At 36.6% G+C, this 24,323-nt stretch overlaps 1 protein-coding gene across 7 annotated transcripts in view; it reads right to left on the bottom strand.

Annotated features, from left to right (window-relative positions):
* Positions 1-24,323, bottom strand: part of SENP7 (SUMO specific peptidase 7) — a 147,868-nt gene that overhangs the window by 108,987 nt on the left and 14,558 nt on the right. For 4 of the 7 annotated variants that reach the window (XM_082392073.1, XM_082392072.1, XM_082392069.1 and 1 more), the window contains exon 3: positions 10,378-10,476. The exons of 2 other annotated variants lie outside the window; for them this stretch is intronic. In XM_082392073.1, the coding sequence (XP_082248199.1) occupies positions 10,378-10,476 (99 nt within the window). Of the gene's footprint in view, positions 1-10,377; positions 10,477-17,091; positions 17,229-24,323 lie in introns of those variants that run through there. One more of the 7 variants, XM_082392070.1, reaches the window with a different exon arrangement.

Genomic DNA, 24,323 nt, shown 5'->3' on the forward strand with positions numbered 1-24,323 from the left:
GACCAATGCATGAACAAAATGAAAATTTCAACGAAAAGAAAAGAAAGTACCAAACAAATCACAGAACTGAAGAATATTAATAATTGAACTGAAAAATTCAACAGAGAGATCAACAGTAAGCTAGATGACATGAAAGAAAGGATCAGTGAACTCGAAGACAGGGCAGTAGAATTCATCCAATCAAAGGATCAAAAAAAGAATAAAAAGAGTGAGCATATACTAAGGGACTTATAAGACAACATAAAGGAGAACAATACTCACATAATAGGAGTACCAAAAAGAGAAGGCGGGGCAGAAAACTTATTTAAAGAAATACTGGTTGAAAACTTCCCTAACCTGCGGAAGGAAACCAACATCCACAGTCAGGAAGCCCAGAAAGTTCCAAATTAGATGCATCTATAGAGACCCACACCAAGACACATTATAATTAAATTGTAAAACGTTAAAGACGAGGAGACAATCTAAAAAGCAACAAGAGAAAAAACAACTTCTTATATACAAGCGAACCCCCATAAGACTATCAGCAGATTTTTCAGCAGAAACTATACAGGCCAGAAGGGAGTGTTTCAATATATTCAAAGTGCTGAAAGAAAAAAAAACTGCCAACCAAGGACACTCTACCCAGCAAAGTTGTCCTCCAAGACTGAAGGAGAGATAAAGAGCTCCAGACAAGCAAAAGGTAAAGTTCCAGACAAACACCACTAGACCTGCCACACATGAAATGTTGAAGGGCTTTCCTTAAACCAAAAAGGGAACTAATTAGTTACAAGAAAACTAATTTCATTTATATGAAAGTATAAATCAGAGTGGAAATCAGTGACTAGAGACTAAAGAGATAATAGGAAAGATCAATGAAACTAAGAGCTGTTTTTGAAAAGATAACCCAAAAATGGCCTTTAGCTAGGCACAACAAGAAAAAAGGAGAGAGAACTCACAAAACAAAAACATCAGAAATAGAGAGGAGATATGACTACTGATCACAGAACTATAAAGGATCATAAGAGACTACTCTGAATTATACTCCAACAAATTGGACAACCTATAAGAAATGAATAAATTTCTAGAAACATAACCTACTAAGACTGAATCAGGAAGAAACAGAAAATATGAACAGAACAATTAATAGTAACAAGACTGAATCAGTAATCAAAAACCTCACAACAAACAAAAGTCCAGGACCAGATGGATTCCCTGGTGAAGTCTATCAAACATTTAAAGAAGAATTATTACTAATCCTTCTCAAACTCTTCCAAAAAACAGAGGAGGAGGAAACACTCCCGAACTCATTTTATGAGGCCATCATTACCCTAATACCAAAACCAGACAAGGACACTACAAGAGAATTACAGGCCAATATCCCTGATGAACACAGATGCAAAAATCCTCAACAAAATATTAGCAAACTAAATTCAACAACACTTTAAAAGGTTCACACACCATGAACAAGTCAGATTTATTCCACGGATGCAAAAATGGTTCAACATCCACAAATCAATCAATGTGATACATCACATTCATCAAATGAATGATGAAATCATATCATCATATCAAAAGATGCAGAAAAAGCATTTGGCAAAATTCAACATCCATTCACAATAAAAACTCTCAACAAGGCAGGTATAGAGGGAACATACCTCAATTATGTATGACAGGACATGTATAACAGGTCCACAGCTCATGTCATACTCAACAGTAAAAAGCTGAAAGCTTTTCCTCTAAGATCAGGAACAAAACAAAGATGGCCACTCTCACCACTTTTATTCAACAGAGTACTAGAAGTCCTAGCCAGAGCAATTAGGCAAGAAAAAGAAATAAAAAGTATCCAAATTCGAAAAAAAGTAAAACTGTCTCTATTTGCAGATGACAAGATATCATACATAGAAAACCCTAAAGATCACACCAAACAAACTGTTACAACTAATCAACGAATTCAGTACAGTTGCAGGATACAAAATCAACATACAAAAAACAACTGCATTTCTACACACTAACAATAAACTACCTGAAAGAGAAATTAAGAAAACAATCCCATTTACAACTGCAGTAAAAAGAATAAAATATCTAGGAATAAACAACCCATTCACTGAAAACTGTAAGACACTGATGAAAGAAATTGAAGAGATACAAATAAATGGAAACATATGCCATACTCATGGACTGGAAGAATTAATAATGATAAAATGGCCATACTACCCAAAGCAACTTACAGATTCATGCAATCCCTATCAACATTCCAACAGTATTTTTCACAGAAATGGAACAATCTTAAAATTTGTTTCGAACCACAAAAGACCCTGAATAGCCAAAGCAATCTTAAGAAGAACAAAGCTGGAGACACCACACGTCCTGATTTCAAACTATATTACAAAGCTATAGTAATCAAAACAGTATGGTACTGGCATAAAAACACAAAAATAGATCAACTGAACAGACCAGAGAGCCCAGAAATAAATCTACACATATATGGTCAATTAATTTGTGATAAAGAACCCAAGAATATACAGTTGGGAAAAGACAGTCTCTTCAATAAATTATGCTGGGAAAACTGAACAGCCATATGCAAAAGAATGAAACAGGACGACTATCTTACACCATACACAAAAATCAACTCAAAATGGACTGACTGACTTGAACATAAAACCTGAAACTATAGAACTCCTAAAACATAACATAAAGGGTAAGCTCCTTGATATCAGTGTCTTAACAATGATTTTTTGGATCTGACACCTAGGCAAAGGCAATAAAAACAAAATAAACAAGTAAGACTACATCAACCTAAAAATGTCTGCACAGCAAAGGAAACCATCAACAATATGAAAAACCAATCTACAGAATTGGAGAAATTATTTCTTAAACATATAACTGATAGGAGGCTAACATCCAAAATATATAAAGAACTCATACAACTCAATAGCAAAAACAAAAGATCTAATTTAAAAATGGGCAGATCTGAATAGACATTTTTCCTAAGAAGACATACATATGGCCAACAGGTACATGAAAAGGGGCTCAACATCACTAAACACCATGGAAATGCAAATCAAAACCACAATGAACTACCTCCTCACACCTGGTAGAATGGCCATTATCAAAAAGACAAGACATAAAAAGAGGAGGCAAGGATGAGGAGAGGGACTTCCCTGGTGGTCCAAAGGTTAAGAATCCACCTTGTGGGACTTCCCTGGTGGCGCAGTGGTTAAGAATCCGCCTGCTAATGCAGGGGACACGGATTCAATCCCTGGTCCAGGAAGATCCCACATGCCACGGAGCAACTAAGCCCATGTGCCACAACTACTGACTCTGCACTCTAGAGCCCACGAGCCACAACTACCGCAGCCCAGGTGCCTAGAGCCCATGCTCCGCAACAGTAGAAGCCACCACAATGAGAAACCTGCCCACTGCAACAAAGAGTAGCCCCCGCTAGCCACAACTAGAGGAAAAAGCCCGCATGCAGCAATGAAGACCCAACGCAGCCATAAATAAATAAATATATTAATTTATAAATTTATTAAAAAAAAAAGAATCCACCTTCCAATGCAGGGGACGCAGGTTTGAGCCCTGGTCGGGGAGCTAAGATCCTACATGCTGCAGGACAGCTAAGCCTGTGCGCCGCAACTAATGAGCACGCATGCTCTGGAGCCCGCGCGTCACGAGAGAGCCCACATGCTACAACTACTGAGCCCGCGTGCCACAACTAGAGAGAAGCCCGTGTGCTGCAACGGAAGATCCCGCGTGCCACAACTAAGACCTGACACAGCCAAATAAATATTTCAAAAGAAAAAAAAGGATGAGGAGAAAATGGAACCCTTGTGCACTGCTTGCGGGAATGTAAACTGGTAGAGACGCTATGGAAAATAGTATGGAGGTTCCTCAAAAAAATTTTTAAAAACCACCATATGATCCAGCAATTCCATTTCCACTTCTGGGTATTTTTCCTTAGAAAACAAAATCACTACCTGAAAAAAAATTATCGGCAACTCCACTTTCACTGCAACATTATTTACAATAGCCAGGACGTGTAAACAATCTAAGTGTCCATCAATGGATGAATGGATAAACAAAATGTGGTATGTGTGTATATATATATACACACACATATATACATACACACATACTTTAATGGAATGTTATTCAACCATAAAAAAAGAAGGAAATCTTGCCATTAGCAATAACATGGGTAGACTGTCAGGGCATTATACTATGTGAAATAAGTCAGACAGAGAAAAACCAACATTGTATGATCTCACTTACATGTGGAATTTTTTTTGAATCTTAATTCATTGATACAGAGAACAGATTTGTGATTGCCAGAGGCAGGGGTTGAGAGTTGGACGAAATGAGTGAAGATGGCCAAAAGGTAAAAATGTCCAGTTATAAGTCCTGGGGACATAATATACAGCATGGCGAATTAGTTAACAAAACTATACTACACATTTGAAACCTGCTAAGAGAGTAGATCTTAAAGGTCTCATCATGAGAAAAAAAAACTGTAACTATGTATGGTAATGTATGTTAACTAAAGTTACTAAACTTACTGTGGCAATAATTTTGCAATTTAAATATATATCAATCATTATGGCTTTCAGAGACGGTGAAGCCGGGGGAGCTCCTGGCTGGGAGAAGGATGTCAGATCTCACTGTCCTCCCAGCCTTTCAACCCTCCTCCAAAGCCCCTAGATAAAATGGTTTGATCCCCTAAATAAATACATAAATAAATATCATCATGTTGTACACCTAAACCTAATACAGTGTTACATGTCAATTACATCTCAATATTAAAAAAATGTATCAGTATTTGACTCATCAATTGTAACAAATGTACCACATTAATGCAAGATGTTAATAATAAGGAAACTGTGTGTGAGGATAGGGAAGGGCAGAATGAATATATGGGTACTGTTTGTACTATCCCTTCAATTTTTTGGTAAACCTGAAACAACTCTAAAAAATAGTCTATTATTTTAAAAAATAAGTAAACTGACAGCATCAAGTGCTGGTAAAGTTACAGAGCATCCAGAAATCCCATACATTGCTGGTGGGAATGTAAAATGGTATTCTGGAAATCAGTTTGGCAGTTAAACATACACTTACATATGACTCAGGAATCCCACTCATAGGTATTTGCCCTAGACAAATTAAAAAACTTCTGCTCACAAAAAAGACCTATATACAAATATGTATAGCATCTTTATTCCTAACTGCCAAAAACTGTAAACAACCCATATGTCCTTCAGTGGTTAATGTGGGAATGGATAAACAAACTATCGATATATACAACATGGATGAATCCCAATGGCATTATACTACATGAAAAAGCCACTCTCAAAACATTAAAAAATTACATACTCCATGATTGCATTCATGTGACATTCTGGAAAATACAGAACTACAGGTAGAGAAAACAACAATGTTACCATGGGTTAGGGATGGGGATAGGGAGTAACTACAAAGGGGACAGCACCAGGGAATTTTTTGGAGTGATAGAACTGTACGGTATCTTCACTGTGATGATAGTCATATGAGTCTATACAGATCTTGTAACTCATAGGACTGTAAACCAAGAAAAAAAACCGATAAATAAATACAAATACACACACACACACCCCTTTATAACGGTGGTGGCTGCAAAAATGTATACCTTTGTCAAAATTCAGAGAACACTTAAAATGGATTAATTTAATTATATGTAAATTAATTGCCAATAAAATATATTTTTAAAAGGGCAAAAAATATGAACAGACACTTCACAAAAAAAGAAAACATACAACAGCTAATCAACATATGAAAATATTTTAACACCATTAGTCACCAGGGCAAAGCAAATTAAAACCATTAAAACCAATTCCAGGGCTTCCCTGGTGGCGCAGTGGTTGAGGGTCTGCCTGCCAATGCAGGGGACACGGGTTCGAGCCCTGGTCTAGGAAGATCCCACGTGCCGCGGAGCAACTAGGCCCATGAGCCACAATTACTGAGCCTGCGCGTCTGGAGCCTGTGCTCCACAACAAGAGAGGCTGCGATGGTGAGAGGCCCGCGCACCGCGATGAAGAGTGGCCCCCACTTGCCGCAACTAGAGAAAGCCCTCGCACAGAAGCGAAGACCCAGCACAGCCATAAATAAATAAATAAATAAATAAAATTTAAAAAAAAAAACCAATCCCAAAAGTCCATCAACAGAAGAATTAGATAAATAAATTGTGTTATACTCATATAACAGAATATTACTTAGCAGTAAAAAGAAACAAACTGGGCTTCCCTGGTAGCACAGTGGTTAAGAATCTGCCTGCCAATGCAGGAAACACAGTTTCGAGCCCTGGTCCAGGAAGATCCCACATGCCATGGAGCAACTAAGCCCATGCACCACAACTACTGAGCCTGCACTCTAGACACCACAAGCCACAACTACTGAGCCCACATGCCAAAACTACTGAAGCCCACGTGCCTAGAGCCTGCACTCTGCAACAAGAGAAGCCACCACAATGAGAAGCCCACGCACCACAACAAAGAGTAGCCCCCGCTCACAGCAACTGCTGATAGATAGAAAACAGGAATGAGTTTCAACAACATTTGACTAAGCAAAAGAAGGCAAACACAAAAGAGTATACACTATACGAATAGGCAAAACTATCTTACAAATATAGAAATCAGAAAATTGGTTGTCAGGAACAGCGTGGGAATAGGGACAGCGGGCAAAGAGAAGATACAATGGTAAGGGGCATAAGGGAACTTTCAAGGCACACAACAATGCTCTATTTCACTGAGATACTGGTTGCATATGTTACATTAGTCAAAGCTCATCCAATTATACACCTAAGATCTGTGCAGCCTGCTTTATATAATTGTATCTCAGTTAATATCGAAAATAAACAAGTAAGTTAAAATTCTGCTAAAGATTATGGAGAGTGGCATTTATCCCTTTTTCTTTCATTGAAACCTACGGCGTGTGGGAGAATCAACAAAGCAAGATTTTGGTACTGCCTCAAACCCTACAAACTATGAAGCACACTTAACACATACCGTTAAGTCTAAAGCAACATGGGAGCAAGGTAAAGCTGACACATTTGCCACTTCAAATCTCAAACAGGATGTAGATTTTCCAAAAGTTAAGTATCACTATCTTAAGGAACACATGCAACTAGAGTGGGAAACTAGTCATAGGAAAAGAAAATATGTCTCTGAGGAGGCCTTGTTTCACTCAGTGGATAGAGAGAAATAGGAGAAAATAAGCCATTACTTCTCAGGAGAAGGAGATTGCTGAAATGAAAAGGAGTTAAGGAAAGAGAAGACGGCAGGTTATATAACATAGAGACTTAATACCAAAAGAGCTCTCTGGGGACTTCCCTGGTGGCACAGTGGTTAACAATCCGCCTGCCAATGTAGGGGACATGGGTTCGAGCCTGGTCCGGGAAGATCCCACATGCCATGGAGCAACTACTAAGTCCATGTGCAACAACTACTGAGCCTGCGCTCTAGAGCCCACGAACCACAACTACTGAGCCCTCATGCCACAACTACTGAAGCCCACATGCCTAGAGCCCATGCTCCACAACAAGAGAAGCCACTGCAGTGAGAAGCACGCACACCGCAACAAAGAGTAGCCCCCACTCACCGCAACTGGAGAAAGCCCGCACGTAGCAACGAAGACCCAACGCAGCCAAAAATAAATAAATAAAATAAATAAATTTATTTTTAAAAAAAGAGCTCTCTGGTGATCCACGTCTGCCTCTTGAAGGCCAAATACTAAAGGAAGATTATATGACCCAAGGGTAAAGGAAAAAACACATTTAGTAAGATACTTCTTAAGAAAACAAACCCAACAAAAAGCATCCATCTACTTCCAAGAGACTGTGTGTGTGTGTGTGTGTGTGTGTGTGTGTGTGTGTATTTAAAATGATATATATATCTTATTTTTACTCCATTCAGTATTCTAAAACATAAAGTAAAATATATAAATGCAGAGATAAAATTTTCTTAAAATAATGTATTTTGGGGACTTCCTTGGTGGTCCAGTCGTTAAGAATCTGCCTTCCAATGCAGGGGAAGCAGGTTCAATCCCTGGTCCAGGAACTAAGATCCCACATGCCATGGGGCAAGTAAGCCTACGCGCTGCAACTACTGAGCCACGTGTCACAACCAGAGAGCCCATGGACCACAACGAAAGATTCCACCAAAACTAAGACCCAATGCAACCAAAAATAAAGAAATAAATATTTTTAAAAAAGAAAGCTTAAAAAAATAATAATGTATTTTTTTTCTTCTACTGGCAACAATTTTACTGCCTGATAATATCCAGTACTAGTAAACCTGTAGAAATATGGGAGCTCTCAATGGTGGCAATATAAATTGGTGCAAATCTTCTGTGAGACAATTTTGCAATATTCATTAAAATTTAATATACAAACTTCCTTAGACCCAGTAATCCCACTCAAAAATGGTTCCCTGTTTACGAAAAATGAAGGTCTTGCAATATTGTTTCTGTCAGCAAAACTCTAGAAACAACCAAAGTGTCTAATATCAGTGTACTAAGTGAATAAATTATTGTATATAGTATATTTTTGGAGTATTGCAAAGCCAATAAAAAATGCATAAAAGAGATAGATCTAAATGTGTTAAAATAGAAGAAAAAAATTTAACAATATTACTAACTAAAAACAGCAAAACACAGAACAAGATGTATTTCATGATCCCTCTTAAGCAATGATCAAAAAATAATATAGAGTCGTATGGGGGCAATATGCTTTCTTTTCCTTGAAAGGAATGAAAAAAAACTGTCAGTAGTGACTGCATTTAGGAAATAGCCCCATTTATTATTTCCCTTTTTTGTACCCTGTATAAAAAGCAAATGCATTATTTAATTATTAAATTTTTAAATAATGTTAGGGAATTCCTTGGCGGTCTAGTGCTTAGGACTCCGTGCTTTCACTGCTGAGGGCATGTGTTCAATCCCTGGTCAGGGAACTAAGATCCTGCAAGCCATGCAGCGCGGCCAAAATAAATAAATATATAAATAATGTTAAAGCAACTAATACTAACAACAAATCTTTCCTCTGAGAACAAGTTATAATAAATGGTTAATTTTTCTTGTCTGTAACATAAAAACACATATATTCAAGGTGACTTAAAGTCTGTTATCCTAAAATTCTCCTGTTATAAGCTGAACTGTCTCTGCCAAAATTCATATGTTGACGTCCTAACCTTTAATATGACTGTATGTGGCGATAGGGCCTTTACATAGGTAATGGAGTTTAAATGAGGTCATAAGGGTGGGACCCTAATCCTATAAGACTAGTGTCCTTATAAGAAGAGGAAGAAACTCCAGGGATGTGGGTGCACAGAAAAGAGACCATATGAGGACACAGCAAGAAGATAGCCATCTGTAAGCCAAGTAAAGAGGCCTTAGTGAAATGAACCCTGCCAGCACCTTGATTTGGACTTCCAGCCTCCAGACCTGTGATAAAATAACTTTCTGTTGTTTAAGTCATCTGACCTGTGGTCTTTTGTTATGTTAGCCCTAGTAGACTAATACGTATATCCTCAAATGGAGAATTAGAAAATCTTAGAAAAATTCTATTTTTAAAACCTTGACCATGAGTTGTGCCAGTCAAGAAAAAAAAAACTTATAAAGTGCTATCTTAAGCTTTATTCATGAGAACTCAATAGTAATACTTAATAGTGATAAAATTAGTCCAGATTTATAATCAGGATATCTTTTAGGATATAGTTGTGTTGGGCTGGGATGAATTGGGAGATTGAGATTGACATCTGGGTCAATCTATTTCATATGCCGCTGCGTATGAAATAGATAACTAGTGAGGACCTGCTGTATAGCACAGGGAACTCTACTTGGTGCTCTGTGGTGACCTGGATGGGAGGAAATCCAAAAGGGAGGGGATATGTGTATACATATGGCTGGTTCACTTTGCTGTGCAGCAAGAGCTAGCACAACATTGTAAAGCAACTGTACCCCAATAAAAAATAAATATTTAAAATAAAAAAAAAAAATATATATATATATATACACACACACATATAGTTGTGTCACCCTTTAAGATGTACCCTCTCAAATTTACAAAATGGAGAAAAGAGCAAAGGATTCTAATAAGCTTAATATTCTCATAAATTTAAAATACAATATATATTACAATAATGAGATTTAAATTCATGAAGGAAACAACCATGCATAATAAGATGTTCTTAGATTTAAACTGAAAAAGACCCTAACCTCAAAGCATCACTTCAACATCTGCCAGAAATAAATTTAAAACCTGCAATTAGAAAACAAAAAAAAGGACATATAAGAAAATAAAAATTCAGCTTTATTAAATTATTTTAACCATACCAAGTAACACCACATACTTAAAAGGAAATAGTTTTTATTTACCCCCTGCAAAGAAAGATCCCAGCGTTCTGAGCTTCTGAGTTTGGACAGTGGTGACTTAACACAAACATCCTCTGGTTTTGCATTTAACATCTTTTTTATCTGAAACCAGAATGAGAAAATAACCAGTTTAACTGAAATATAAATAAGAGCTGAATGAGCTAACAGAACCATTATATTACTTGCATTAATATTTCGGTATTAGTTTTAAAGAGTGATAAATTCAGTGCTTGGTTTATAGGCAGTCGAATATAATTTTATAAAAAGCCGCTTTCATTCAGTAAAAAAGTAGATAAAGTATCACAATAACTTTTTTTTTTTAACATCCTTATTGCAGGATATTTGCTTTACATTCTTGTGTTACTTTCTGCTATAAAACAAAGTGATCAGCTATACGTATACATATCCCCTCCCACCTTGTGTCTCCCTCCCACCCTCCCTATCCCACCTGTCTAGGTGGTCACAATGCACCGAGCTGGTCTCCCTGTGCTATGCGGTTGCTTCCGACCAGCTGTTTATTTTACATTTGGTAGTGTATATATGTCAACGCCACTCTCTCACTTCGTCCCAGCTTACGCTTCCCCTTCCCTGTGTCCCCAAATCCATTCTCTACGTCTGTCTTTTTTCCTGTCCTGCCCCTAGGCTCTTCAGAACCTTTTTTTCTTAAACTTTCTATATATATGTGTTAGCATACGATATTTGTTTTTCTCTTTCTGACTTACTTCACTCTCTATGACAGACTCTAGGTCCATCAACCTCACTACAAATAACTCAATTTCGTTTCTTTTTATGGCCAAGTATTATTCTATTGTGTATATGTGCCACATCTTCTTTATCCATTCATCTGTCTATGGACACTTAGGTTTCTTCCATGTCCTGGCTATTGTAAATAGAGCTACAATGAAGATTGTGGTACATGACTCTTTTTGAATTATGGTTTTCTCAGGGTATATGCCCAGTAGCAGGACTGCTGGGTCATATGGTAGTTCTATTTTTAGTTTTTTAAGGAACCTCCATACTGTTCTCCATAGTGGCTGTATCAATTTACATTCCCTCCAACAGTGCAGGAGGGTTCCCTTTTCTCCACACCCTCTCCAGCATTTACTGTTTGTAGATTTTTTGATGATAGCCATTCTGACTGGTGTGAGGTGATACCTCATTGTAGTTTTGATTTGCATTTCTCTAATGATTAGTGATGTTGAGCATCTTTTCATGTGTTTGTTGACAATCGGTATACATTCTAAGGAAAAATGTGTATTTAGGTCTTCTGCCCATTTTTGGATTGCTTTGTTTGTTTTTTTGATATTGAGCTGCTTGTATATTTTGAAGATTAATCCTTTGTCAGTTGCTACGTTTGCAAATATTTTCTCCCATTATGAGGGATGCCTTTTCGTCTTATGGTTTCCTTTGCTGTGCAAAAGCTTTTATGTTTCATTAGATCCCATTTGTTTATTTTTGTTTTTATTTCCATTACTCTATGTGGGGGGTCAAAAAGGATCTTGCTGTGATTTAAGTCATAGAGTGTTCTATGTTTTCCTCTAAGAGTTTTATACTGTCTGGCCTTACATTTAGGTCTTTAATCCATTTTCAGTTTATTTTTGTGAATGGTGTTAGGGAGTGTTCTAATTTCATTCCTTTACATGTAGCTGTCCAGTTATGCCAGCACCACTTATTGAAGAGGCTGTCTTTTCTCCACTGTATATTCTTGCCTCCTTTATCAAAGATAAGGTGACCATATGTGTGTGGCTTTATCTCCGGGCTTTCTATCCTGTTCCACTGATTTATATTTGTTTTTCTGCCAGTACCATACTGTCTTAATTACTGTAGCTTTGTAGTATACTCTGAAGTCAGGGAGCCTGATTCCTCCAGCTCCGTTTTTCTTTCTCAAGATTGCTTTGGCTATTTGGAGTCTTTTGTGTTTCAATACAAATTGTGAAATTTTTTGTTGTAGTTCTGTGAAAAATGCCATTGGCAGTTGTTGGTTTTTTTTTTTTAATTTATTATTTATTTATTTATTTTTGCTGTGTTGGGTCTTCGTTTCTATGCGAGAGCTTTTTCTACTTGCAGTGAGCAGGGGACATTCTTCATCGCGGTGCGCGGGCCTCTCACTGTTGCGGCCTCTCTTGTTGTGGAGCACAGGCTCCAGACGCGCAGGCTCAGTAGTTGTGGCTCACGGGCCTAGTTGCTCTGCGGCATGTGGGATCTTCCCAGACCAGGGCTCGATCCCGTGTCCCCTGCACTGGCAGGGAGACTCTCAACCACTGCGCCACCAGGGAAGCCTCCATTGGCAGTTTGATAGGGATTGCACTGAATCTGTAAATTGCTTTGGGTAGTATAGTCATTTTCACAATGTTGATTATTCCAATCCAAGAACATGATATATCTCTCCATCTGTTCGTATCATCTTTAATTTCTTTCATCAGTGTCTTACAGTTTTCTGCATACAGGTCTTTTTTCTCCTTAGGTAGGTATGTTCCTAGGTATTTTATTCTTTTTGTTGCAATGGTAAATGGGAGTGTTTCCTTAATTTCTCTTTCAGATTTATCATCATTAGTGTAAAGGAATGCAAGAGAGTTCTGTGCATTAATTTTGTATCCTGCTACATTACCAAACTCACTGATTAGCTCTAGTAGTTTTCTGGTAGCATATTTAGGACTCTCTATGTATAGTATCATGTCATTTGCAAACAGTGACAGTTTTACTTCTTCTTTTCTGATTTGGATTCCTTTTATTTCTTTTTCTTCTCTGACTGCTGTGGCTGAAACTTCCAAAACTATGTTGAATAACAGTGGTGAGAGTGGGCAACCTTGTCTTCTTCCTGATCTTGGTGGAAATGGTTTCAGTTTTTCACGATTGAAAATGACGTTGGCTGTTGGTTTGTCATATATAGCCTTTATTATGTTGAGGTAGGTTCCCTCTATGCCTACTTTCTGGAGGGTTTTTATCATAAATCACTGTTGAATTTTGTGGAAAGCGTTTTCTGCATCTATTGAGATGATCATATGGTTTTTATCCTTCAGTTGGTTAATATGGTGTATCACCTTGATGGATTTGCATATATTGAAGAATCCTTGCATTCCTGGGATAAATCCCACTTGATCATGGTGTATGACCCTTTTAATAAGCTGTTGGATTCTGTTTGCTAGTATTCTGTTGAGGATTTTTGCATCTATGTTCATCTGTGATATTGACCTGTAGTTTGATTTTTTGGGGGACACCTTTGTCTGGTTGTGGTATCAAAGTGATGGTGGACTCGTAGAATGAGTTTGGGGGTGTTCCTCCCTCTGCTATATTTTGGAAGAGTTTGAGAAGGATAGGTGTTAGCTCTTCTCCAAATGTTTGATAGAATTCACCTGTGAAGCCATCTGGTCCTGTGCCTTTGTTTGTTGGAAGATTTTTAATCACAGTTTCAATTTCAGTGCTTGTGATTGGTCTGTTCATATTTTCTATTTCTTCCTGGTTCAGTCTCAGAAGATTGTGTTTTCTAAGAATTTGTCCATTTCTTCCAGGTTGTGCATTTTACTGGCATATGGTTGCTTGTAGTAATCTCATGATCCTTTGTATTTCTACAGTGCCAGTTGTTAGTTCTCCTTTTTCATTTCTAATCCTATTGATTTGAGTCGTCTCCCATTTTTGCTTGATGAGTCTGGCTAATGGTTTATCAATTTTGTTCATCTCAAAGAATCAGCTTTTAGTTTTATTGATCTTTGTTATCGTTTCCTTCATTTCTTTTTCATTCATTTCGGATCTGATCTTTACAATTTCTTTCCTTCTGTTAACTTTGGGGGGTTTTTGTTCTTCTTTCTCCAATTGCTTTAGGTGTAAGGTTAGATTGTTTATTTGAGATGTTTCTTGTTTCTTGAGGTAGGACTGTATTGCTATAAACTTCCCTCTTAGAACTGCTTTTTCTGCATCCCATAGGTTTTGGGTCGTTGTGTTTTCATTGTCATTTGCATCTAGGTATTTTCTGATTTCCTCTTTGATTTCTTCACTGATCTCTTGGTTATTTAGTAGTGTATTGTTTAGCTTCGATGTGTTTGTATTTTTTACAGATTTTTTCCTGTAACTGATATCTAGTCTTATAGCGTTGTGGTTGAAAAAGATACTTAACATGATTTCAATTTTCTTAAACTTACCAAGGCTTGATTTGTGACCCAAGATGTGATCTATCCTGGAGAATGTTCCATGAGCACTTGAGAAGAAAGTGTATTCTGTTGTTTTCGGATGGAATGTCCTATAAGTATCAATTAAGTCCATCTTGTTTAATGTATCATTTAAACCTTATGTTTCATTTATTTTCATTTTGGATGATCTGACCATTAGTGAAAGTAGGGTGTTAAAGTCCCCTACTATGATTGTGTTAGTGTCAATTTCCCCTCTTATGGCTGTTAGCATTTGCCTTATGTATTGAGGTGCTTCTATGTTGGGTGCATAAATATTTACAGTTGTTATACCTTCTTCTTGGATTGATCCCTTGATCATTATGCAGTGTCCTTCTTTGTCTCTTGTAATAGTCTTTATTTTAAAGTCTATTTTGTCTGATATGAGAATTGCTACTCCAGCTTTCTTTTGATTTCCATTTGCATGGAATATCTTTTTCCATCCCCTCACTTTCAGTCTGTATGTGTCCCTAGGTCTGAAGTGGGTCTCTTGTAGACAACATATATACAGTTCTTGTTTTTGTATCCATTCAGCCAGTCTATGTCTTTTGGTTGGAGCATTTAATCCATTTACATTTAAGGTAATTATCTGTATGTGTGTTCCTATTACCATTTTCTTAATTGTTTTGGGTTTGTTTTTGTAGGTCTTTTCCTTCTCTTGTGTTTCCTGCCTAGAGAAGTTCCTTTAGCATTTGTTGTAAAGCTGGTTTGGTGGTGCTGAATTCTCCTAGCTTTTGCTTGTCTGTAAAGGTTTTAATTTCTCCGTCAAATCTGAATGAGATCCTTGCTGGGTAGAGTAGTCTTGGTTGTAGGTTTTCCCCTTCATCACTTAAAATATGTCCTGCCACTCCCTTCTGGCTTGCAGAGTTTCTGCTGAAAGATCAGCTGTTAACCTTATGGGGATCCCCTTGTATGTTATTTGTTGTTTTTCCCTTGCCGCTTTTAATATTTGTTCTTTGTATTTAATTTTTGATAGTTTGATTAATATGTGTCTTGGCGTGTTTCTCCTTGGATTTATCCTGTATGGGAATCTCTGCATTTCCTGGAGTTGACTATTTCCTTTCCCATATTAGGGAAGTTTTCAACTATAATCTCTTCAAATATTTTCTCAGTCCCTTTCTTTTTCTCTTCTTCTTCTGGGACCCCTATATTTTGAATGTTGGTGCGTTTAATGTTGTCCCAGAGGTCTCTGAGACTGTCCTCAATTCTTTTCATTCTTTTTTCTTTATTCTGCTCTGCAGTAGTTATTTCCACTATTTTATCTTCCAGGTCACTTATCCGTTCTTCTGCCTCAGTTATTCTGCTATCGATTCCTTCTAGAGAATTTTTAATTTCATTTATTGTGGTGTTCATCATTGTTTGTTTGCTCTTTAGTTCTTCTAGGTCCTTGTTAAACGTTTCTCGTATTTCCTCCATTCTATTTCCAAGATTTTGAATCATCTTTTCTATCATTACTCTGAATTCTTTTTCAGGTAGACTGCCTATTTCCTCTTCATTGGTTTGGTCTGGTGGGTTTTTACCTTGCTCCTTCATCTGCTGTGTATTTCTCTGTCTTCTCATTTTGCTTAACTTACTGTGTTTGGGGTCTCCTTTTCGCAGGCTGCAAGTTCATAGTTCCTGTTGCTTTTGGTGTCTGCCCCAGTAGGTTAAGGTTGGTTCAGTGGGTTGTGTAGGCTTCCTGGTGGAGGGGACTGGTGCCTGTGTTCTGGTGGATTAGGCTGCACCTCATCTTTCCGGTGGACAGGACCGCACCCAGTGGTGTGTTTTCGGGTGTCTGTGAACTTACTATGATTTTAGGCAGCCTCTCTGCTAATGGGTGGGGCTGTGTTCCTGTCTTGCTAGTTGTTTGGCACAGGGTGTCCAGCACTGTAGCTTGCTGGTCGTTGAGTGGAGCTGGCTTGTAGCGTTGAGATGGAGATCTCTGGGAGAGCTTTCACCGTTTGATATTACGTGGGGCTGGGAGGTCTCTGGTGGGCCAATATCCTGAACTCGGCTCTCCCACCTCAGAGGCTCAGGCCTGACACCCGGCCGGAGCACCAAGACCCTGTCAGCCACGCAGCTCAGAAGAAAAAGGAGAGGAAGAAAGGGAGAGAGGGAGGGAGGGAGGGAGGGAGGGAGGGATGAAAGGAAGGAAGGAAGGAGGAAAAAAATAGAAAATAAAATAATTAAAATAAAAATTTAAAAAATATTAAAAAGAAAAAAAAAAGAAAAGAAAGAAGAGAGTAACCAAACCAAAAACAAATCCACCAATGATAACAAGCGTGAAAAACTACACCCAAAAAAAACCAAAAAACCGACAGAACCCTAGGACAAATTGTAAAAGTAAAGCTATACAGACAAAAATCACAGAAAGCATACGCATACACACTCACAAAAAGAGAAAAAGGAAAAAAAAAATATATATATATATAAAAAAAGGAAGAGAGCAACCAATCAATGAAGAGATCTACCTATGATAATAAGCTCTAAATACTAAACTAAGATAAACATAAATCCAGAAACAAATTAGATGCAGAAAGCAAACCCCAAGTCTACAGTTGCTCCCAAAGTCCATCACCTCAGTTTTGGGATGATTCATTGTCTATTCAGGTATTCCAGAGATGCAGGGTACATCAAGTTGATTGTGGAGATTTAATCTGCTGCTCCTGCCCAGAGGTGCAAGTCCCATCCCTATCCTTTTGTCTCGATTTTTCCTTTTTTCTTTTGCCCTACCCAGGTACGTGGGGAGTTTCTTGCCTTTTGGGAGGTCTGAAGTCTTCTGCCAGCGTTCAGTAGGTGTTCTGTAAGAGTTGTTCCACATGTAGATGTATTTTTGATGTATCTGTCAGGAGGAAGGTGATCTCCACGTCTTACTCCTCTGCCATCTTGAAGGTTCCCCCAAAAATAACTTCTTAACTATTCTTACTTTCAGTTTCTTCCCCTTCTAATCTTTCAAACACTATCCCCAGAGGTCTCTAACACACAAATCTCATTATGGTTACAATCTTAAAATACAACAATAGGGCCCATTACTTATATATAAAACTCTTAACAATCTGGGCTCTTTGACATCATCCACATATCACAAACTCTACACCCCAACCCCATTGAGTTTGCTCAACCTTCTTCAAGCATACGTCTCTACACCTCTGTACGCACTGCTCCTTCAACCTAGAATGCTCTTCCCTCTATTTCTCCCCTGTTAAATACCTCAGATTCTGCACAAAATTATTCTCTTATCCACACAGTCAACACTCCCACACCAAGGCATTCCTTTCTCTGGGTGTTAGTACTTGGTAATTTGTATTAACACATATCATACTATAATTATTTGTCTACATGTCTGTCTTCTTCTCCAGATTGTGGAGGTCCTTAAAGAGAGTACCCTTAGTCACCTTTACATCTCCAAAGTGTATGGCTCATGATACACTGAATAAACAAATGAATGGATGGATATAGTGTAGCCACAAGTTTGAAATCATTTGTTTAGAACTTAAAATAATTTAACTTTCACATTATAAATGATGGTTAAGCATCAAGTTCAGCTTATTACATAACATATAATAAGCACTGTATCAACTATAACCAGTGACAACGATAAAATGACTTCAATGACAGTAAAGCATAAGTTAGGAGGATAAAATAAATGTGAAGAAAGGGTATTTTATTTCATTAGTACCCTGGAGTTAATCCTCCTGGGCATCAGTAACATGTTAATTATTTATATTTAATTTATATAAAAAGTCCCTCTTTATAATTCTTCATCTGCAAAAATAACATTATCTCTAAATCAATCATTTCCTTTATATTCTTAATTAGGGAACAACAGTTGTTTTTTCAGGGAGAGTTGGGTATAGGCGTTGAGTATTTTGTAAAAATAAAAGACTGCTGATGTCTTCTGTGGAAGATTTTATATTCTTTTTTTACAGTAATTAGTTTTTATTATTTTACCTGTGAGTGGATTAGACTCAATGTTAATAAATTATTTACCCTAATAAATATTCATGTATACTTCCATTAGGATGGACACAAAATATAATTTACCCTATCTTCAAAAAAAGGAGCTCTCTACTTCCCCTAAAAGTATAAACATATGAAATCTGGAAATTTATTAAAACTCTAAACAAGCATCAAAAGGTTTGAAAATCAAAGTACAGTAGACCCTTGAACAATTCAGGAGTTGGGGCACTGACCCCTGCACAATTGAAAATTTGAGTAACTTTATAATCAGCCTTATGTATCCATAGTTCCACATCCTCAGGTTCAACCAACCACAGATCGTGTAGTACTACAGTATTTATTTTCAAAACCTCTGTGTATAAGTGGACTGAACACATTGTGTTCAAGGACCAACTGTATATACATACAAACATTTATGAACAGGACCATAGACTATATATTATTTATAGTATAGAAAAAATAGAAACAATGATAATAAAAGAACACAAATAAAATTACTGTAAAGACAAATAATGAGATACTATACAGTAGTTATTAAAATACATGTTCCAGAATAACAAATGATATAAGAAATTATTTCCAATATAAGTAATAAAGAAAATCATATCTTCACAATGATCTCTCTTTTATCAGGCAAAAAAAAAAAAAAATCCATGTATGGAAAACAAATGTGAAAGGATACACACAAAAATGTTTACCAGTGACTAGCTCTGAATGCTAATATAAGGAGTGATTTTTATTTTCATTTTTGTGTTTTCCTACAGTTTCCAAATGTTTTATTTTTTAATAGGAATACCATGCAACCATTAAAAGCAAGAAAAAATAAACATCTAAAGCTCCAGAAAAACCTCTGCTGCAGCTTCCTGGTCAATAAATTACAGATCTAAATCTCTCGGTCTAATATTGTATATGCGTGGCAAGCAGATTTTAGGTACAACTAACTACTCTGTCAAATTTTTCTACACTCACTTTTTTCTTAATGATTAAATCATAAAAATGTCTGTCTCTTTACAACAATCTGATCTATTCTTTGACAAATTTTAATCATGATCTCAATTGTGTACAATCAACAGAGCTTCTAAGCCACTAATGATTCTGCAAAGCCTATATTATAATTCCATTACAAGAATGAGAACGGACTCCTAATACTTTCAAATATTTTCAATACTCTCCTAATACTTTAAAGATCAAAATTTAATCCTTTAAGGCAAAATAGGGTTCTAAACCCCCTTCCCTTCAAGTTATACTTAAATACATTGATAGAACTCTAACAACTTCCCAAAAACAAAGCTCAAGAACATTCATTTTATTTTACTTACTAATGTTTAAATGTAACACTAAACAAACCTTTCAGCAAATCAATTCACACAGTCACTCTGAGGTTCATGTTATACCTAATTCATTACAGTATGCCCTCAAAAAGAGAATGCTATCAAAAGAAGATAATGGGGGGGGTGAATACGCTGGATTCTATCGACAAGTTATGCATTGCTAACATATGCTTCTTACAAGATGAAATGATCTCTGCCATATTCTTAATACAGAACTTCAGAACCTTAATCACTTATCTCTTCAGATACTACATAGATGTAGAACTATTATTTAGGGAAAATTTGGGGTCTGCTCAAAGATATGCCTATGACTTACCAAAGAAGAATGAAAGTCTTGGTTTTTAGTTTTCAGTATCAACCTCCTCATTTAAAAAGCCAAAGACTATGGATCTCCCCATTAGCAGAATTCAAAGTGTTCACACTCTTACTCTACATCTATCCAGAGATATAAGCCTTGAGTTAATCTAGTTCCAGCACCTATCAAAAGGCCAGGAATAATTAGTAGATAATGATGTTCCAAAGATTTAGCTACAAGGATAATAACTGCAGTACAATTTATAATTTTTTAATTGAAAACAATTCAAAAATATAATGACAGGATAGTGGTTAAATTAAATGTGATACATCCCTACAGTGGAATATAATGCAGTCATTGAAAATGTTTACCACTGCTTCCCTGGTACTTATGCCTAGTATAGTGTCCACTACATGTTAAGCACCCAATAAGTATCTACTGAGCAATGCTTTAAACTTGATTTCAGAAAATGTTTATAATACATAGCTAAGTAGAAAAAATAAATTATAAAATAGTATTTTGTGGTTTTCAACCATTAATATTTAAATATTTGTTTATTATAGATAGATATACAGCTATGCAGACAAATTAGTAGGATATACACTTAAGTGTTAATTTTAACCATGTCCAGGTGGTATTCTTTTTGTTCAACTGAATTTTCTAATTTCTTCACAACAATCTAGTATTGATTTAGAAATATTTTTTTAAAACACTTAAACTCAAAATATATCAGAGTCTTGTCCCTATAACAATCAAAACTTTAATCCTTTCAGTGATTTATTTCCCTAGCTGCCTTGAGAGAAAAAGCAATAATATTAACTGCTAACAAGAATTTAATATGCCAATATTCTAAAAAATTCTACATTTTTAAAGAGCAGTACCACAACTTTATGTGCATATTATGGTTGAACAAATAAGAAAATATACTGTAGATACTGAGAGATAGAAAAGTTAAAAATAAGCAAAGAAGGGGACTTCCCTGGTGGTCCAGTGGCTAAGACTCCGCAGGGGGCCAGAGGTTTGATCCCTGGTCAGAGAACTGGATCCCACGTGCCGCAACTAAGAGTTCACAGGCTGCAACTAAAGATCCCACGTGCTGCAACAAATATCTCGCATGCCACAACTAAGACCCGGCACGGCCAAATAAATAAATATTAAAAAATAAATAAATAAGGAAAGAGGGCAGGCTAAAATAAGCCCTGTGGTATTGGATTGGAATCAGAAGTAACAGTACTGAACTCATGGGGGTTTCTTTAGATGTATAGATAAGCAGATAGAGAAATAAATACAGATATGTATATATATGTATGAGTTAGTATACATATATTCTTCTAGTCCTGTCTATTGAGAGAGCCTAGAAATGATGACACCCCAGCAGCAATGAGCACATCTAGCACCCTGACCTGGGTTTCTGAATACTATTCTTGAATTTAAAAAACCAGAGCTCCTTGGAAAGTATCTTATAGTACCAGAAAGTAAGGAAGAGCTCAAAAAAAAAAAAAACAAACATAGGAGCATGTCAAAAGGGCACAAGAGCCATCCTGAAAGAACTTCCAATGCCAAAGCTGGAATACTTTGATCAACAAAACCAGTAATGACAGTAGTAGATTATAACACACACAATAAAATAAATACCTATAAGTCCATGTTGATATATGTAAATAATTGAATAAATAAGTGAGACAAGAGGGACAGCTGTCCCTTCCAGAAGAATTTTAATAAATATAGAGAGAATGAAGAAAATAGAAAATCACCAATAGAATATCATATTTTAACTGTTGCAAGCAAGATCCACTGCTAAACGCTAAAATGGTGGGTGAATGTTTAAGAAGAAACAGTATATTTGCATAGATTCAAAATATCTCTCCCAATACAAACTTCCAATTGTAAGATAAATAAGTACTAGGAATGTAACATACAACATGATAAAGATAATGAACACTGATGTACGTTATAAATAGAAGTTGTTAAAAGAATTAATCCAAAGAGTTCTCATCACAAGGGAAAAAATTTCTATTTCTTTAATGTTGTATCTATATGAGATGATGGATGTTCACTAAACCTACTGTGGTAATCATTTCATGATGTATGTAAGAAAAATCATTATACTGTACACCTTAAACTTATAGAGTGCTATATGTCAATTATACCTCAATAAAACTGGGGGAAAAAACACAAGACAGCTCTCCCAAGATATCTATTTATTAAAGATAAAGAATAACTTTACAATGGAGTAACCATGCAGACACCATCTTAACCAGGTGATCAAGATTGACATCACCAGTAATAAGACATATCATCTTATGTACCCCTGATAGGACACACTGAGAAGGGCACACCACTTCTGTGGTATTCTTCTCAAAAAGCCACAACCTTAATCTAATCACACATGATTAGAAACATAAGACAAACCCAAACTGAGGGATTCAACAAAATATTGCCTAGTATTCTTTAAAAGTGTCATGGTCATTAAAAAAAAAAGGCAAGAACTGTCATAGACTTAAGGAAATCAATGCAATGTGAGATCCTGAATTGGATCCTAAAACAGAAAAATGACATTAGTGAAAAATTGAAGAAATCCAAATAATGTCTATAGCTTAAAATATACCCATGTTAATTTCTTTATATTGATAACTGTACTATGGTTATGTAAGACATTAACACTGGGGGAAGCTGAGTGAAGGGTAGATGGAAACTGTACTATTTCTGTAAATTTAAAGTTACTTGAAAATTAAGTTTTAAAAAACATTGCTGTACAACTAAAAATAAGAGAAATGTATTTAATCAGTACATTCATAATACAAATTCATAATACAAATTATGAATTTCTAATGGTGGAGTTTCAGAGCAAGATGCATAAAGCAATGTCCTAAAGCAAAGCATTTCACTTCACTGAAGGTATTAAGCGGAAAAGAAGTAGCAGTCAATACAGAGGTATTTAAAACCAGGTATACATACACACAAGTAAACTCAAATTGGATTAAAGACCTACATGGGGACTTCCCTGGTGGCGCAGTGGTTGAGAATCCGCCTGCCAATGCAGGGGACACGGGTTCAAGCCCTGGTCTGGGAGGCTCCCACATGCCGCAAAGCAACTAAGCCCATGTGCCACAGCTCCTGAGCCTGTGCTCTAGAGCCCGTTAGCCACAACTACTGAGCCCGCATGCCACAACTACTGAAGCCCATGTGCCTAGAGCCTGTGCTCTGCAACAAGACAGGCCACTGCAGTGAGAAGCCACGCACTGCAATGGAGAGTGGCTCCCGCTTGCCACAACTAGGGAAAGCCTGCGCACAGCAATGAAGACCAACCCAATGCAGCCAAAAATAAATAAATAAATAAATAAATAAATTTTTTTGAAAATGTAAGGTCAGATACTATAAAACTCTTAGAGGAAAACATAGGCAGAACACTCTTGACATAAATAGCAGCGATATCTTTTTGGATCCACCTCTTAATGAAAATAAAAACAAAAACAAACAAATGGGACCTAATTAAACTTAAAACCTTTTGCACAGCAAAGGAAATCATAAACAAAACGAAAAGACAACCCTCAAAATGGGAGAAAATATTTGCAAATGAAGTGACCAACAAGGGATTAATCTCCAAAATATACAAACAGCTAATGCAGCTCAATATAAAAAAACAAACAACCCAATCAAAAACACAAACAGGGACTTCCCTGGCGGTCCAGTGGTTAAGACACCACGCTTCCAATGTAGGGGGTGGGGGTTCAATCCCTGGACAGGGAACTAAGATCCCACATACCATGCGGTGTGGCCAAAATAATAAAAATAATAATAATAATATTTTTTAAATGGGAGGAAGATCTAAATGTACATTTTTCCCATTTTTCCAAAGAAGACATACAGATGGCCAAAAAGCACATGAAAAGATGCTCAACATCACTAATTATTAGAGAAATGAAAATCAAAACTACAATGAGGTATCACCTCACACCAGTCAGAATGGCCATCATCAAAAAATCTACAAACAATAAATGCTGGAGAGGGTGTGGAGAAAAGGGAACCCTCTTGCCAGGACATGGAAGCAAACTAAGTGTCCATACACAGATGAATGGATAAAGAAGATGTGGCACTATATACAATGGAATATTACTCAGCCATAAAAAGAAATGAAATTGAGTTATTTGTAGTGAGGTGGATGGACCTAGAGTCTGTCATACAGAGTGAAGTAAGTCAGAAAGAGAAAAACAAATACTGTAT

The sequence above is a fragment of the Balaenoptera borealis genome (genome assembly GCF_965194805.1).
Source record: "Balaenoptera borealis genome assembly, chromosome: 5".
Taxonomy (NCBI): Eukaryota; Metazoa; Chordata; class Mammalia; order Artiodactyla; family Balaenopteridae; genus Balaenoptera; species Balaenoptera borealis.